Source organism: Brassica napus, chromosome A4, assembly GCF_020379485.1.
Source record: "Brassica napus cultivar Da-Ae chromosome A4, Da-Ae, whole genome shotgun sequence".
NCBI classification, from domain to species: domain Eukaryota; kingdom Viridiplantae; phylum Streptophyta; class Magnoliopsida; order Brassicales; family Brassicaceae; genus Brassica; species Brassica napus.
Window position 1 is genome coordinate 15,081,421 of NC_063437.1, and position 16,493 is coordinate 15,097,913.

Sequence of the window (16,493 nt, forward strand, 5' to 3'; positions counted from 1 at the left end):
ATGGTATTCAGGTTAAAGCGGGTCTGGTTGTTCTTCTACGGATCAGGTTCCTTATGGGTTCCTTGGCTGTGCAATAATCGTTTTGGAGGAACAAGCGTTTGGCTAACAAATGATTCGCCTAGATTTTCTTGGACTGTGAGAAGCATGCTTCAGCTGAAGCAGGATCTTCTGCTCTTCCTTAGATGTAATATAGGAGATGGGAACACAGCCTCATTTTGGTATGACTATTGGACAGATTTGGGTCCTCTTCATCTAATGTTTGGTCCCGGTGGACCAGGGTCTTTGAGAATTCCTATAGCAGTGACTGTCTCTCAAGCAGTTAGAGATGGAAATTGGAATCTCCCACCAGCGCGCTCTGAAAATGCTGTGACCTTGCAGATCATTCTTTCGACTTTGCCGATTCCGTCTGCTGATAGTGGTGGAGATACTTACTTATGGAGAAATCACTCTGGGGGTTTTGGTTCGTCGTTCTCGACCCGTGTAACATGGGAAAGGAGTCGAACTCGCAGCCCCTTGGTAAATTGGCATTCGATTGTATGGTTCAAAGAGGAAATCCCTCGTTGTTCGTTTATAGCTTGGACTGCTTTTCTAGGAAGGTTACCGACAAGAGACCGGTTGATCTCATGGGGTCTCTCTGTCCCGCCAGGTTGTGCTCTCTGTTCCACGGCTGATGAGACTATAAGTCATATTTTCTTTCAATGTTCCTTTGCAGTTGCTACTTGGTCTCGTTTTTGTGGCAGGTACATGGCGTCTCCCCCATCCTCTTTATCGTCTATGATCGAGTTGTGCCAGCATCTTCAAGGCCCTCATGCTTCCCGGGCGACGGTGGTGCTCAAGCTACTGAATCAAGTCATCATTTACTCTCTCTGGCGTGAGAGGAATGCTCGTATCTTCACAAGCGTATCAGCAACTCCAGAAGCTTTCTTCCGTGTGGTGGACCGTGCAATGCGTGATCGTCTGCTTTCCCTTTCGAGACCTCCAGCTGTTGTTTCTGTTCCTTCTCTTCTTGAGTTGTATTTTTGGTTCCTTTCACCTTTTAGTTAAGGTTTTTTGCTTCTCTCCTTTTTCCTATTTTCTGTTTCCTTTCCTTTTGCTAGTTCCCTCTCTTCTCTTTTGTTCCTTCTCCTCTGTCTTCTTGAATAAGTTGTGTTTACACAACATTGTAAAACTCTAAAAAATGGTATAAATCTTAACATTTTACCAAAAAAAAAAAAAAAAAAAGTTGAAGTTAATACTATACCCGAACTTTTATTTTTGTAAACACCAAAAGAAATTCAAATCCGAATGATAAAATATATATGTTACAATTGATTACGTTTAGCATGCTAGTTGAGTGATAAGGATTTTGATTTGGAGTTGACGTAAACTTTTCGATCCTGATTTCGATTTCTGTTAAGAACAAAACTGTTGTCACAGTGTCACTTGGTCAGACGATATGTAGTGATTCTTTAAGCTTTATTTGAAAACTCAGAACTGTACTATCCGTTGATATTGTCCATATATCTCTAGTCAGTAGAAATAATAATTGATTGTATTTTTCTTTAAAAATTTAGCGAAAAGACTAATAATGAGTAATTTAATTAAAGTATTATTTTAAAAACTCAAAAACTTTTGGTTCAGACAAAAATTTCCCAATCCATTGTATTTCTGTTTTGTTGTTGTTTTTTTAAATATATTTGCAGAATACCGAAGAGTTGAACCTGAGAGCTCACTCACTCCCTGGCTCTCTCTTCAACAACGCAACTCTCTCTCTTCTCAAGAATAGAATCTCAGGTGGATATACTTCTTTCAGATCCAGGTCTGTCTTCTCCCCGTCCTTAGTATCATCATAAGTTATGTTCCTCCAAAAAAGGGTTTCTCCTTCTTCTGCTACTCTTCGCTTAGGTCCTGAACTCCTTCCTGATAAACTCTCAAAAGTTATGAGCTTGAAGATATCTTCTCTAACCTAACGAAAAGAGAATAGGGTTTATGTGATTCCTTCGCTGTAATCTTTTCTGGAGTTACTAAAGTAGGAATGACTTGTCACTAGGTTCTTTGTTTAGACATTAAACTGTAACTTAGTCAGCTTATGGGAAAAAAAAACAGAACATGAGCGTTAGACTTTAATTAAACGGTAATTTTTCACTTTAATGCTTTACTGATTCACTCTAAATCAAGTAAGCACTTTATTCTGTTTTGTTGTCACTGATTATGTAATCTTTAACATTTTCTGATTGTAGGGTGCCAAGGAAAGTTAGAAGCTTTTGTTTAAAATTTTGTGTTCTTGAGAGAAAATAATGGAAGACATACAGTCTCAGTCAGATCTCTACCGTTCATCTTCATCTTCTGCAAGTAGTCCTACTAGTAGAGTCCCATCTAGCCACTTCTTCTACGTAAGAAAACCTGGCTCTCTCACACAACCTATATCCTTTGAAGACTCTCCTGAGTGGGAAGACACTGATGACGCTGATGTAAGAATGGATGAAGAAGCTAATATTGGTGGTGGTGGGGACTCTATTAACGATGCCACAGCTACTCCCATTTCTCCTTCTTTGTCGAAAATCAACAGCGGTTCGATGACTTCTCCTCCAGTAGTGCCTGAAGGAGGAGGGGGGAATGCGGTTAGGAAAATCGCAGGTGCTTCCATTGCTTGGAAAAATTTGACTGTTACTATGAAAGGGAAGAAAAGATATTCTGATAAAGTGGTAAAGAGCTCTAACGGCTATGTGCTTCCCGGTACTATGACAGTTATTATGGGTCCTGCCAAGTCCGGGAAGTCTACTCTATTGAGAGCACTTGCTGGTAATAATGCCATAAGTATTACTTCACTAAGGATTCTTGTTTATCATGTTTTCATTTTTTTTTACTAATCTAGTCTTTTTATAGGAAGACTAGAGTCGGTGTCCGCGCTTCGCGCGGATAACATGTTTAATTAAGTAACAAAATTATCCAGATTTAATGAATGTTATTCTTTCTTTTAACCGCGTTTGTATTTGGGAAGCATAAAATTACCGGATACTGAGAAATTTTCTTGTCCTCGAGCTTCCTTCCTCTAAATGCAAAAGGATTTCGGTATTGAAACCATAATCACCATAAGAGAACAAAAGTGGGAACTGGATTTCTGGTCGACTATATCTCTCTCACAGATAGTGTCTGACATGTCGCCAACAATAAGTCCAGCTACCTCATTTGATTGAGGTAAGTCATATTGTTTGCCATTCCCTTTATCAGATATGAGACTGTAAAATCTTGTTCAGAGTTTGCCTCATAGCGTTCTCGAACCCGTCTAAAAACCTTTGCAAGGCAATTGTTGGCATCCATCATTTCTATAAGGACTTTTAATGTGGCTTCGTCTGCTTTTCCTTCAGAGGTTATTTGACCTAAAGCTTCCAGCCGATTTTTAATTTCGTTTGCCGTATCAAAAATATAGATTTGTAAGTACTTGGGTGGTAAACTTGGCTTAGGAATGAGGGATCCGATATGGTGGTAAGTCTGCCCTTGAATACGGAATGTGAATGACCCTCTGCCAAAAACAACACTGTAATCTAATTTCGCTCCAATAGATGTAAAAGCTAGGAGGGCATTGTAGACTCGGATTGTCTCGCAAAATTGTATATATTGCAGTAGCTTTTCTAACAATGGGGGAGGTTGTCTCAGAGGCGGAAGTTTTATCAGTCCTTGGTTGCAACAAATGCTGAAGTGTAATTCTTTTGTTTTAGGGTCTCTTCCGGTGCTCTCAGATTCTCAAACCAAAGCACCACATGATGGACATTATAAAATTGGGTTTGTTCTCGCTTTAGAGGAGGATGATACATCTGAAGGGGTTGAAAACATTAAATAGTCAAGAGACGACTATAAGATGATGATTTAATAGGTATTTGGAACCAGTGGTAACTCCATTATCAGGTAAATGGTTAGTTGACCCGATCTAAAAACTTATTTTTTTTCGTGTACAACATTTTTTTATAAATAGATAACTAATTGAATTTAAGAAATATGTTAATATACTGATTATATTAACGATTTTAAGTTCCTCTAATTTTAATTTAAATATATTGAACACTAAGAACTTATGATGATGCAAGTTGTATTAATGGTTTAATGTGAATATATATATAATGCATATAAAGTAAGAAAGTATGTACCTTTTCCTTGAGCTCTATCGATTTGTCTATTTCTTGCGGACGTAGATGTGTTAGGTCCTGTAATCAAACTGGTTGTTGGTTAGTCTACATAATTAATTTATTTTAATGTGAAGCTGTAGTTGTACTATTTGGTGCTTGCCTTCCATCCTTCTTGAAACCCGACCCGGACCCGCGGTTGAATCGGTAAACCCGATGATTCAGAAAAAATCTTGGATTTTATGAAAAACCCAATATTTAAAAACCCGTAAAAACTCGTAAAAATCCAGTAAAACCCGGAATCCGATACCGGTTGAACCACCGGTCGAACTAATAAATAACTTTTACTTCATTTTTTAAAGTTTTTGATTAAGTTTTTAGATTATATTTTATATTCTAAATTTACAATTAAGAAGTTAGATGCTGACAAAAAAAGTTAGGTTTTTCTTTTTCAGTTTTATATTTGTGATTTTTAGATTTTGATGAAGATTTCAGTTTCACTATGCCACCTGAAGAAAATGAAGTGAACGATTGTAGAGATAACTAAAATTAGTTGATGTGATTTGGTGTTAGTTTATTTCCGTTATCGACATTTTATTACAATAATTTTTTATTTTTGGTTTATTTTGTATTTGAAGTTTAATTTATTATTCAATTAGACATTTAAATATTTATAAATTTTATGTCTTGATTTTTGAGATGTCGTAAATCTTACTTTGTTGGAGAAAATTTTAGATAGTCTAAACTACTTTTTGATATTTTGTATGTCAAATGAAAATAAAAATATAAAAATAAAAGTAAAGTATTTTCTAAAAGTTTTTAAACATAAAACATATACATATCCAAACTATTATTTTATGTTTTTTAAAAAAAATTAGAAAATTAAAACTTTAGTTTCTATTTTTTTTATTGTACATAGTTGATATATTATTATATAATAAAATTTATTTATTTATTAACCCGCAGTTCACCCGCGGTCGACCCAGTAACCCAGCAACCCGGTAAATCGTCCGGTTCAGTGTCCGGGTCGGATTTAAAAACATTGACTTTTAGATAGCAATATTGTCCTTCGCATGCCACGTGTATTTTTTCTTGACACTGCATGGATTTAAATTTTAAATGTGTGTTAATATTCATCTAGTCAATAAATACACGCACATACTTCACAGCCACTTACGGAGGGAACATTTTTTCCCATAAAAGCATTATTAGTAAAATATATGTACGAAATTATCAATTAATTATATATATATAATATATTTATATAGTATTAGTTTCTTGTGAATAATAGATGGATAACTCACAGTCAAAGAATTGAGGGGCGAAATGTTGTTGCATAATTTCCGCAGATGGAGCTGTCCGCAAAAAAGTTGATTAAATAAATGAATAATTGTAATTGTTTGATCAATTAGTGCGAGACATGTCTCTATTAAATTTTGTGTATACCTTTCACTTTATTCCGTATCTCTAGCGGCCCGTCCACGTTTTCGTGTCACCTTGTTCGCATTTGATGACTCTGATATTAGAAAGAAAAATATTTTGTTATTTTGACTGTGGGTACTGATGGAAAACTATACCATGTGTCAACTACTATTGGTTAGGCTTTCTTATTCAACTACACGGAATACACGTTTATATAAAATACCAAAAATTGATTTTTACTATTTTGGGCTGAGAATGGGGCTTTAGGGCCTTTGATCAAAATCAATCGATAACGTTATTAAATCCACGCTTCAAATAGATAAAAACTGATAGGAATCAGAGAACTCCAGATGTTTTAGTAGGCTGGTGAGAATGGTTTAAATGGGCTGCGAGATGTGTCAAATGGGCTGCAAAGGTGACTAAATTTTTTTAATTTCAAACCCAATCCGAAATGACATGGCTGAATGATTGGTGATGATTTTTTTTGCCTATGTGGCAGTGTTTAGGGAGCTTTAATTTAGTCTCTTTTATATAGTAGGATTGCCTCCTTCAGCAAAAATGTATGGGGAAGTGTTTGTGAATGGTTCAAAATCACATGTGCCTTACGGATCCTATGTGAGTCACCTATTGTTTTTAGCATGGTTCTACAAATCAGCCTAAGCAACGTGTAGGCTCCCGTCTAGGAGGCAAATCAGTCATAGCCGAAATGATAAAATTTGATTTATACGATTCAAATCGGTTTAAACTATTTTAAATCGCTTTAAACCATTCTACATTGGTTTAAAACATTCAAAATCGGTTTAAATCATTTTAAATCGATCTAAATTAGTTAAAAATATGGTAAATTAAAAAAAAACAATATTAGTATAAATCCGCAGTTTTGTATATCTGATTTTGGTAATTCATCAAAAGTATTTTTATAATTAAAGCTAAAAACTTAAATATCTTATGTAATTGTAAAATATATATAAAGTAAATCAATTTTAGTTGACGCCTACATAGTGCCTACCTATTTTTTGAACACTGGTTTTTAGTGTTCTTGATCTTTTTCTTTAAGTTTGTGAAACTGTGATTTTCTTTTGCAGGGATATGTTGAGAGAGAAACACAACTGATTGGATCTCTAACAGTACGTGAGTTTCTGTACTACTCAGCGCTGCTTCAGCTTCCAGGTTTCCTCTGTCAGAAAAGGAGCGTTGTGGAAGATGCGATTCAGGCCATGTCTCTCAGCGATTACTCAAACAAACTGATTGGTGGTGGTCACTGTTACATGAAGGGTCTCCGGAGCGGTGAAAGAAGACGTGTCTCTATTGCTCGTGAGCTTGTGATGCGACCTCATATCTTGTTTATTGACGAGCCTCTTTATCATCTTGACAGGTAAAACCATTTCTTGATTTATGTCTAGGTGGTAGAATCTTTGCATTCTTATTAAGCTGGTCCTTTTCTGCTCTTTTTTTTTAATTAGTGTTTCGACTCTGCTTATGATGGTGACACTCAAAAAGCTTGCGAGCATGGGATGCACACTTGTGTTCACGATTTATCAGAGCAGTACAGAAGTGTTTGGTTTGTTTGATAGAATCTGCCTTTTATCAAATGGCAACACACTCTTCTTTGGGGAGACACTAGCTTGCTTACAGGTGAAATATAATTATGTTTTTTTTTTTTTCATATCAAAGCTCAAAAAGACCATTGTTGACTTTGTGATGTGTCTTCATTATAGCACTTTTCAAATGCTGGATTCCCATGCCCGATTATGCAAAGTCCTTCAGATCATTTCTTGAGGGCTATAAACACAGATTTCGATAGGATTATCGCAATGTGCAAGAACTGGCAGGTACGTACACCAACTACAGAGAGAATATAGCATTGTGCAGGGTCGTCTCAAACAATTGTAGACCATTTTCGGAAAAAAAATTTAACTGTATATTTAATTAAGTAATGATGTAATTTTAAAAGCTAACAGTTCGGTCTTTATATGTTTAACGTTTCTTTTGAAGTTATAAGCATTAAATTTAAAAACTTAAAATTCTATACCTTAATTTATATATATTTAAAAAAAAGGTTTGCACATTTTTAGATTATACTTCAGTTCGACTGCTCCATTTGCACATGCTAAAAGATGGCTGTATCTTTATTGTAACATTGTTTATACTGATATGAGCTTAAAATGTGAAACAACAGGACGATAATGGTGACTTTTCAGCAGTGAATATGGATACTGCTGTTGCTATTCGCACCCTCGAGGCTACATATAAATCATCTGCAGATGCTGCTTCTGTTGAGACTATGATCTTCAAACTTACCGAAAGGGTAAAACAATTGCTTATTTGGTTAATTGTATCGTTAGTATATAATGTCAATATCTAAGTTTTTTTCTTTTTCTTTTTCTTTTGCAGGAGGGATCACAGCTTAAATCCAAGGGAAAAGCTGGTGCTGCTACACGTGTTGCAGTGCTCACTTGGAGATCGCTTTTAGTCATGTCTAGAGAATGGAAATACTATTGGCTCCGTCTTATTCTCTACCTGATTCTTACACTTTTTATTGGAACATTGTATTCTGGCTTGGGACACTCTTTGTCTTCTGTTGCAGCAAGAGTTGCTGCTGTGTTTGTTTTTGTCTCCTTTGCCTCACTATTAGGGATTGCTGGAATACCATCGCTCTTAAAAGAAATCAAGGTAACCTATTTGATCACATCTTCCTTTGAGCTTTGTAAGTTTACACTTTTTTGTTTGTTTGTTTGATAGATATATAGAAGTGAAGCATCGAACCAGCATTCGGGTGCTTTTGTCTTCATACTAGGACAGTTTCTGGGAAGCATACCGTTCTTGTTTCTCATCTCCATCTCCTCAAGTCTTGTCTTCTACTTCATGGTCGGATTAAGAGACGATATCGGTTTGTTGATGTACTTTGTGCTCAACTTCTTCATGTGCCTTTTGGTGAACGAAGGATTGATGCTCTCCATCGCTTGCGTTTGGCGAGATGTTTACTGGACCACTTTGTCTCTCATCTCCGTGCACGTGATCATGATGCTTGCTGCAGGTCACTTCAGAATCCGTAACGCTTTGCCGAAACCCTTATGGACTTACCCGTTGGCTTACATCTCGTTCCACACTTACTCCATTCAGGTAAGAAAAACATTAATCTTTGCTTCTTTTTGAAGAAAACTCTAAAAACGTTCTTGTTTGTTTGATTGAATGTGTTGCAGGGTCTTTTGGAGAACGAGTACATTGGGGAAGTGTTTGCTGTTGGAGAAGTGAGAAGTATATCAGGTTACGAGGCGATAGGAGGATATTACCAGATAGCTGCAGACGCGAACTCTAAATGGAGGAACATGCTTGTGTTGTTGGCTATGGCTTTTGGCTACCGTCTTATTGTTTATGTTTTACTGCGTTTTGGCCTAAACAAGAATGTGTCTAGTCGTTTACTGCTTTCTCATAGGAAGAATAACAGTTAGTTCTAGGCAGATGGTTGATGATTTTAGATAATATTTTAGTCTTTTTTGGTAGTTTAAAAAGAAACTGTTAAAAGTTTTGGTTTGAATTTTTTTACATTGATTTGTACTAGACAAAATAATGTTTGATATTAAACTTGGAATATGAAAGAAAGGTTTCTTATTCATGTCTTCAGCAGTACATAACATATTCAACTCAATGCAAAATAAAAAAAAAAACTTATCCTCAACATCAGTAATTCTATTTTGGTTTCTATGTTTTCATGTGTGAACAAAATGAATTCATGCTTCTGTGTCTAATTTAATTATCTATGACGGAAGATGTTAAAAGAAAACAAAAATCAATACTAATGTTTGATTGTTTAACAAATCGAAAAGATAATTAATCAATAAATTTTCGTATTTATTCTCACACATCTCCAACTCATTGTCGCATAAATACTTGCATCTAGTTTCTTATAACGATAGTTCCATCTTACCACCAACTTTTATAATTAAAAAGGTAAAATAAAACAATATTATTCCCGATAACAAAAACGATACAGTCATCTTCTATAACAATATAACATTTCCCATTTTTTGAGCAATTAAGCTTTCCCATTAGATAACCCAACCTTAGCCACAAGTCCATCAACAAACAAACCCAAATTCTCCCCAGACGATCCTCTGCATTTCAGCGCACCTTCCAAACTCATTTTCACCCGTCCGATCGCTCCCCTAACTCCCTCTCTCGATTCCCCACGCATCAAACGGCCAATACTCATCTTCACCTCATCCCTCCCAACAAACCCCCGATCCTCACACAGATTCATCCCAATCTTCCAATCATCAACCACAAGCTTCCGATTCGTAACCTGATCCGTCAACAACGGGAAGCAAAGCAACGGAACCTCACACCATATGCTCTCCAAGATCGAGTTCCACCCACAGTGCGTCAAAAACCCTCCGATGCTCGGATGCGAGAGCACCGTCATCTGACAGCACCACGGAATCACGATCCCGCGGTCTCCGGCCTCCGATTCGAACCCCGCCGGCAAGGGGTTGGTCTCGTCGGAGCTGACGATATCGGGACGAACCACCCACACGAAGTTCACTCTGCTTAACGAGATCCCGTGAGCGATCTCGACTAAGTCTTTCTTGGTCACGTGCGCGTAGCTTCCGAAGGAAATGTATAAAACTGAACCGGCCGGTTTAGTGTTGAGCCATTGCGTGCAATCGGATTCTGACCAGAGGCTGGTGGTGACCGAAGAACCGGTTTTGAGATTGAATGGGATTATCGGTCCGATCGCGTAGAAAGGGATTTTGGAGTTTAGGGCGTGGATGGTTTTGGATTCGAATTGGTGGATGGTGTTGCAGAGGACGAAGTCGACTTTCTTCACGTCTTCGAATGCTTTGAAGATGATTTGGTGGACCACGGAGGAGATGTCGGTTTCTTGGAGATATGATGCTGTGTCTTTCGGGTTTATTGCTTCGACCCCGGGGATGTAATCGATTAGATCTCTTCGGGTTTCTGATTGCATTTGAAGAGAAAGTGTCAGAGTTTAGATAAATCAGAAAATGTAAGGATGCGTTTGATAAAATGTATGGAGTTGATATTAGTAACAATTTTTTTAACAGACCCTACAAGAAAATGAATTTATGGACCCAAGTTACCCAACTACACCTGACATTATTCACATGCGCCATTATTAGTGACAAAAGTTATCTTAAAGCGCTGCCTTCATTATTTCCCAATTTTATGTCTTTTACCTTTACTTTTTTTTTTTCTTCCTTTTTGGTCGGCAATTCGTAACGCTTACTTTTAAGAAAAAACAAAACTAGTAAATAATGTTTCTGTAAGAAACATAAACCATACAAAAATATCTCTATCCCTTAGGTAGGTATCACTTTCACTCTTTCAGGCTTATTTAAAATATGGCAAAACGGAGAAACCATAACTAAATGATATTTTCCTATTACGTGATTTCAACATGTATTAAAACCCAATTTATAAACAACCTGGAAGTTTGTCATCCATTGTGTTTTTATAAATATAAAAGCAAATTTTGACTGTGTAATGCATATTTCCTGAAAATGCTCACCAGTATTAATGTTTCTATCACAAGATTCACAACTAGCATATCATATAAGTGTACATATAAATAACAGAATATTCGGATCTCCTGGATCGGTAAACATGACCTCTTAATCTTTTACTTTCATTTCAAAATAATATAGACGTTGACCAAGACAAAAGTTTACTAGGATGATCTAGCGGTATTATTAGTTTTAAATATAAAATTTGAGAATTGAATTAAAATAATTAACTAAACTAAAGAAGAAGATTAAGAGGATAATTAAATTTACCTTGAGCACCAAAATGACCATGAATCCGAAGCAGATCCATATGGTAATAGAGAGAAAAAACCAAAGCAGCTTCGGTCCAAAACGAGACACAAACCAAACCGAACTTCCTCGCAACCACCGACGGCCAAACAAAAAACGTGTCTGCGATCATCACATTCACACCTTCTCCGACAAGACTCTCCACAAGCTCCTCCACGTGAGCCGAGAACACGTGCAGCAACGCAGATTGGTACTGGTCATGGTTCAAAGACCGGTCAAACCCGAGAGGAAGTCCGTCGGAAACCGTAGCGTAACGTATGTCAAGACCAGACTCCGATCTAACTCCGGCGAAAATATCCCCCGAGTTGATCTGGTGGTGGTTGTAATGAGTGTTGACGAATGTGACGGTGATCCCCTGCGACGCGAGCTTGATGGCTAAGTGTACGAACGGGTTTACATGTCCTTGGAATGGGTATGGGATCAAGAGAGCATGAAGACGATGATGTTTATGGTGTTTGTTAGGGTTTTTAACGTCCGCCATTAAAATTGGGATCTTATTTCTTTGGGAGCTTTAGATATAATGAGGAGAAACCAAGAACGAGAGAAATTTAAAGGTTATATTTTTTTGTTAATTAAAATAAAATAAAAAGGAAGAATCTGTGATTAAGAAAAAGAAAGTAAATGGGGCAAGTTGGGAATAATTGAATGACTTTGCATTGATTCGCGGAAACGTCCATGGAAGTGGATGGTTAGTGGCATTTCTATGCATTTTCTCCTCTTTGGTTTTTAGTATATATAAATACAATTTTGGGATTAATGACTTGTTTTCTTAAAAGATATTGTTAAGCAAATCAAGTAAGATACCATGGCTAAAATCTAGTTCCTAGTAAAGGTAATGACCATAAGATTAGGATTGAAAAGTTTTTAAAGTTGCCGATTCAAAGTAGTTTATTTGTCAAAAATATTCTCCTTTTCGCAACGAGGGAAAAAAAAGAGCTGATGTACCATTTATATATAAGAAGAAAATATGTTTCTTTTTTGCTTGGCCCATTATATACATCTAAAGTTTATGCAAATTCCCTTGTATTATTTGCCAGCATCTATTATGTTCGAAGAAGATTAAAACGAATATCTATGAGAAAGCTTCCTTAAGTGGTGGTGGAGGGGATATGCATTATAGAACGATGCTCGTGGTCATTGTAAATTTAGGTGTATTTTTTTCTGATGAATCTTTGATGTTTAAGTAAGAAAGAGTTGATTTGAGCAAAAATGAAAGCAATTGGATAATCTTACATGTGGTTTGTTGTTTATAAGATTTAGTGGATTATGGTGCTAAAGTATTCTATTTAGAATAGAGTTCATCGAGTTTCGTCTTGCAATTGGATAATCTTACATGTGGTTTGTTGTTTATAAGTCTGCTTTGTGTGATATTTTTTTTATCTTTAGTATGTTTGAATACCGGGTAATCATTTTCTTGGATCGATATATTAAACCACTTATGAGTGTTATGTATGGAGCCACATATGTTAGAATTTAGGAGCAATAAGAATGTAGAACGAAAAGCTAATGAAATTGATGAAGAACATAGTAATCAGTTTACAGAGAATGTGAAGTATCAGAGAGAAACAGTAAAGTCTGGGAGCTAAAATATGAAGGTTGAACCAGAGAAAAAGTTAAGGTAGAAGAAAATAGATAAAAAAATTTATTTTCTCTTTAATTTAAATCTGTTATAAGAGTTGTTTATATGTAAAAACTTACAAAATAATCTTTTATCAAAAAAAAAAACTTACAAAATAATAAACAAATGAAAACGGGATATAAGTAGACCGAAATGATAGGACATATAATAACTATATGATTCAAATTTGAATCTCCTAACATTCACAACTAAAAATTAAAAAATATTTTATTTTGATAAAAAGTTAATATATAGTAAATAAAAATATATAATTTGAATCTCCTAAAATGGCGGCCACTACATAATCTTAATTTTATTGAAGGCTTGAAACTTACGTGCCATCTACAAACTTGAATGCATATAAAAATATATGCGCTTAGAGAAGTAGTCATTTAATTTGCTACTATTGCATCTTTTAACTTTTATTTTTTTTTGGCATAAATGTTAATATCTTATACCAAATTTAGCTTTTTGACAGAAGCATCTTTTCTTTGTCCGACTAGTAAATATTATAATGTGTAGCTGATAAAATATCTTGTAAGATCATGTTAGCTTGTAACCAATAATCTTTGCAACGTAAAATCCTTATCTGTCCAGAATTACACCAATATCAATAATCAAAGCATTAGTGAAATAAGGGTTCCGATTAATAAAATAATAAATAATAGCATCTTCTAATTATATTTTGGGCAATTGTCAATAATAGCATCTTTTGAAGTTTATGTCTCAAAAATAGCACTAGAAGAAGAAAGTCACAAAAATGACATTCATTAAAAGGTAAAATATCCCTAATACCCTTGGTTTAAAATTAAATAAACAAACAAAAATAAATAAAAATAAATAAAATAAAAATTAAAAAAATGAAAAAAAGATTTTTTTTTTTATAGTTTCAGATTATATGTTTTCAGATTCGAAATTTTTATAATTTTTTTTTTTCAAAATTTTTTTTTTTTTATTTTTTTTTTCAAATTTTCTTTTTATAATTTAAAAATACTTTTTAAAACTGTTTTTAAAATTTTTATTTTTTATTTTAATATTTTTTTTTATAAAATTTTAAACCCTAATTCCAAAACCCCACCCCTTAACTCTAAACCCTAAGGTTTGGATTAATTAACCCAAGGGGTATAAGTGTATATTTACCTCTTTAATGAAACCTATTTTTGTGACTTTGAACCTTGAGAGCTACTTTGGGAACATAAACTTGGTTTGGTGCTATCCTAGTCTTTTTCTCTTATATTTTGCCAATATGAAAAGTCGTAAAATACTCTGGTCGGCTTTTTTTTAAAGTACTCTGGTCGGATAAAACCATACTCAAAAACCTGCAATCCACACTCTTTATATTAGATCATATAGACCATTTTGTAAACTCGAGAACCCATAACTAAAACATTCCAACAACATTTACAACCATTGAAAATCAACGTCAAGATCGTCGTAGACCCAATCATCGAGACAATTTTTAATTGTGTTTGAAACATATATCGGCCCTCAAGTCTTGTGCCATTTATGGCTCAAATAGGCTACATCAGTGTACATCAACAATAACATTATCTTTACTAGTTAGAACTGGTATCACAAAAATGAGTAAATATTACAAGGAGAAACAAATATGACTGACCACAATTAGCAACTTTCTTTATCAGCAAATACCCATGGCCTCAATTTTCTTATGTTCCTCAACTCGCATGGCAACAACTTATTAGCCCTTCTCGCAAAGTTCCAATGTCAATTACTCCTTAGTGCAATGCGCATCTGTGCCATGCTGGACACACTTGCTATATCCAACGCTTTTAAGGAAATCGCGTATCTCTTTGGAGCTACTATTGCTTGCCTTGAGCAATCTTTCATCTTCCTCATAGATTAGATAAGGAGCTTCCGCCGGTTTCCTGGAGAGCAGCTTCTTTGCACCGTTTAAAACATGCTTCTCCCAGCCTTGAACATCGATCTTGATTAAAAGGATCGGTTGAGAAGGCGGGATGAGTTCATCAAGAGGTATGGATTTCACTTGGACCGCTATTTCTTTGTTGGACTTGAATGCAAGTCTTGCCCCCACCTCCGAAACCGCGCTGTTGTCAAGCCTTCCAACCAACTGTATCAACAACACAGAATAAACCAATTATATGGTTACATTGATAACTAGTTAGCACTCAGTTTCACCTCTTATGCATAATAAGAACCGTCTCCAACTCATAACACTATTTTAGTGTCAAAACTATTTCAATATTAAAAATAAATTCATCTCCAACCCAATTCTAAAACACTATTTTAAACCTCTCCACTCCAAATTTGACTAAACTAATATAAATCTAATAAACAGAAACAATAATGCTATTTTTCTAACTAAACTAATCTGAGACAGTAGAAATGTGATTACCTTATGGAAGGTAATATCCCCATTTCTATCAGAAGCAACAGCTTCAAACACAGTGACCAAAGAGGCAACTCTATTGAACCAAATCCCATCACAGATCCTCTGCAAATTCTCGAAAACAGGCTCAAAAGCCAGCACTTTAAACCCCATGGCCGCGGCGGCGAAGCTAGCCATACCGACATTAGCTCCCACATCAACGACAAACCCATCTCTTTTGCCATCAGCCCTCATCCTCTCAAGAACTTCTTGGATCGTCGCGGAGATGTCCGGTTTCCGAAAGGGCTTCCCTTTGAGCAGCCTGACGATGTTCTTGTGCGGCTTCTCAGGGAGGTTCCCGAGATCGGCGAGGGAGTAGAGGAAAGGGTATTTGAGATTCTCGACGACGTTGGCGATCACGGGTTTGGATTGGGGGCATTTGAAGCAGTCGAAGGGAGGGATTGGGAACTTGGTGGAGATGGTCGGATTTGGATTTGAGTTTTGGAGATATGAGGAGGAAGAGGACGATGAGAAGAAGAAGAAGAGTGAGGAGAGGAAGATGATGGAGAGAACAAGAAGAGTGATTATTAAGGTCTTTGGTGCTAATAGCTTCTGATTCTTGTCTCTTTTCCAGGCGTTTGCCATTGATTTGTTTTTCCGACAAGAACGAAGTTTTGATCTGTTTTTTTGTAATGGGAAGCTAAAAGCTCTACTGTGAGTGATTTCAGATCTGACAGTAACTGACGAGAGATCTGATCAGTCTATGAGTGGAATTGGGCCTTGTTTTCATTATTATTGGGCTTAGTCGTTATAGTGCTAAGGCCTTGTGTGTATAGCTATTGTGCTCCTCTTTTAAATATGTTAATTTTTAAAACTAACTTAATTTAAAATACTTTTAGTTATGTTATATTTATAAACTTACTGAATATTATTTTATAAATTTCTATTGATAAAAAAAAAAATAATTTTTTTTATTAATTTATGGAAAGCAGCCAAGAGTAAATTTTATTAACAAATGGAAATTTGTCTCTCTCAAAATATTATATATACAATTTTTTTTTATAGAATCAATAGAATCAGAGTGAAGAATATTCAATAGAAATCTCTCTCTTAAGAAATTGGTTCCTCTCAATTTTTGTGTTTCTATATATTATAAAGTACAGAAATTTTAA

The 16,493-nt window shown here is 35.5% G+C and overlaps 5 protein-coding genes across 5 annotated transcripts; 3 read left to right on the forward strand and 2 right to left on the reverse strand.

The window, feature by feature from the left end:
• LOC125608212 lies at nt 1-1,949 on the forward strand. Its single transcript, XM_048778188.1, has 4 exons — nt 1-596; nt 741-993; nt 1,683-1,798; nt 1,853-1,949. The coding sequence occupies exons 1-4, from the start codon at nt 1-3 to the stop codon at nt 1,947-1,949; spliced, it is 1,062 nt and encodes a 353-aa protein (XP_048634145.1).
• LOC106446726 (ABC transporter G family member 3-like) lies at nt 1,661-2,938 on the forward strand. Its single transcript, XM_048777798.1, has 2 exons — nt 1,661-1,798; nt 2,220-2,938. Exon 2 carries the CDS (start codon nt 2,277-2,279, stop codon nt 2,847-2,849), a length of 573 nt encoding a protein of 190 aa, XP_048633755.1. The 5' UTR covers nt 1,661-1,798; nt 2,220-2,276; the 3' UTR covers nt 2,850-2,938.
• A 657-nt stretch (nt 2,939-3,595) lies between these two features.
• Nucleotides 3,596-9,081, forward strand: LOC106448643 (ABC transporter G family member 3-like). Its single transcript, XM_048777797.1, has 8 exons — nt 3,596-6,137; nt 6,608-6,897; nt 6,986-7,157; nt 7,241-7,354; nt 7,702-7,830; nt 7,917-8,195; nt 8,265-8,645; nt 8,726-9,081. Exons 1-8 carry the CDS (start codon nt 6,081-6,083, stop codon nt 8,972-8,974), a joined length of 1,671 nt encoding a protein of 556 aa, XP_048633754.1. The 5' UTR covers nt 3,596-6,080; the 3' UTR covers nt 8,975-9,081.
• A 393-nt stretch (nt 9,082-9,474) lies between these two features.
• LOC106446725 (UDP-glycosyltransferase 86A2-like) lies at nt 9,475-12,058 on the reverse strand. Its single transcript, XM_013888498.3, has 2 exons — nt 11,318-12,058; nt 9,475-10,481 (listed from the first exon to the last, which is right to left on the reverse strand). Exons 1-2 carry the CDS (start codon nt 11,835-11,837, stop codon nt 9,559-9,561), a joined length of 1,443 nt encoding a protein of 480 aa, XP_013743952.2. The 5' UTR covers nt 11,838-12,058; the 3' UTR covers nt 9,475-9,558.
• A 2,333-nt stretch (nt 12,059-14,391) lies between these two features.
• Nucleotides 14,392-16,053, reverse strand: LOC106446724. The gene is made up of 2 exons (XM_013888497.3): nt 15,349-16,053; nt 14,392-15,063 (listed from the first exon to the last, which is right to left on the reverse strand). The coding sequence occupies exons 1-2, from the start codon at nt 15,964-15,966 to the stop codon at nt 14,704-14,706; spliced, it is 978 nt and encodes a 325-aa protein (XP_013743951.2). The 5' UTR covers nt 15,967-16,053; the 3' UTR covers nt 14,392-14,703.
• Nucleotides 16,054-16,493: the final 440 nt, after the last annotated feature.

What these genes read in the sequence shown, in the direction of transcription:
- LOC125608212 (XM_048778188.1), top strand. Translation starts at nt 1, where the DNA reads ATGGTATTCAGGTTAAAGCGGGTCTGGTTGTTCTTCTACGGATCAGGT. An exon ending in GACCTCCAGCTGTTGTTTCT is followed by an intron (nt 994 to 1,682) that starts GTTCCTTCTCTT and finishes ATATATTTGCAG; the next exon opens with AATACCGAAGAGTTGAACCT. An exon ending in TATACTTCTTTCAGATCCAG is followed by an intron (nt 1,799 to 1,852) that starts GTCTGTCTTCTC and finishes CCTCCAAAAAAG; the next exon opens with GGTTTCTCCTTCTTCTGCTA.
- LOC106446726 (XM_048777798.1), top strand. Translation starts at nt 2,277, where the DNA reads ATGGAAGACATACAGTCTCAGTCAGATCTCTACCGTTCATCTTCATCT.
- LOC106448643 (XM_048777797.1), top strand. Translation starts at nt 6,081, where the DNA reads ATGTATGGGGAAGTGTTTGTGAATGGTTCAAAATCACATGTGCCTTAC. An exon ending in ATGTGCCTTACGGATCCTAT is followed by an intron (nt 6,138 to 6,607) that starts GTGAGTCACCTA and finishes TTTCTTTTGCAG; the next exon opens with GGATATGTTGAGAGAGAAAC. An exon ending in CCTCTTTATCATCTTGACAG is followed by an intron (nt 6,898 to 6,985) that starts GTAAAACCATTT and finishes TTTTTTAATTAG; the next exon opens with TGTTTCGACTCTGCTTATGA.
- LOC106446725 (XM_013888498.3), bottom strand. Translation starts at nt 11,837, where the DNA reads ATGGCGGACGTTAAAAACCCTAACAAACACCATAAACATCATCGTCTT. An exon ending in TGGTCATTTTGGTGCTCAAG is followed by an intron (nt 10,482 to 11,317) that starts GTAAATTTAATT and finishes AAATGCAATCAG; the next exon opens with AAACCCGAAGAGATCTAATC.
- LOC106446724 (XM_013888497.3), bottom strand. Translation starts at nt 15,966, where the DNA reads ATGGCAAACGCCTGGAAAAGAGACAAGAATCAGAAGCTATTAGCACCA. An exon ending in GGGATATTACCTTCCATAAG is followed by an intron (nt 15,064 to 15,348) that starts GTAATCACATTT and finishes TTGTTGATACAG; the next exon opens with TTGGTTGGAAGGCTTGACAA.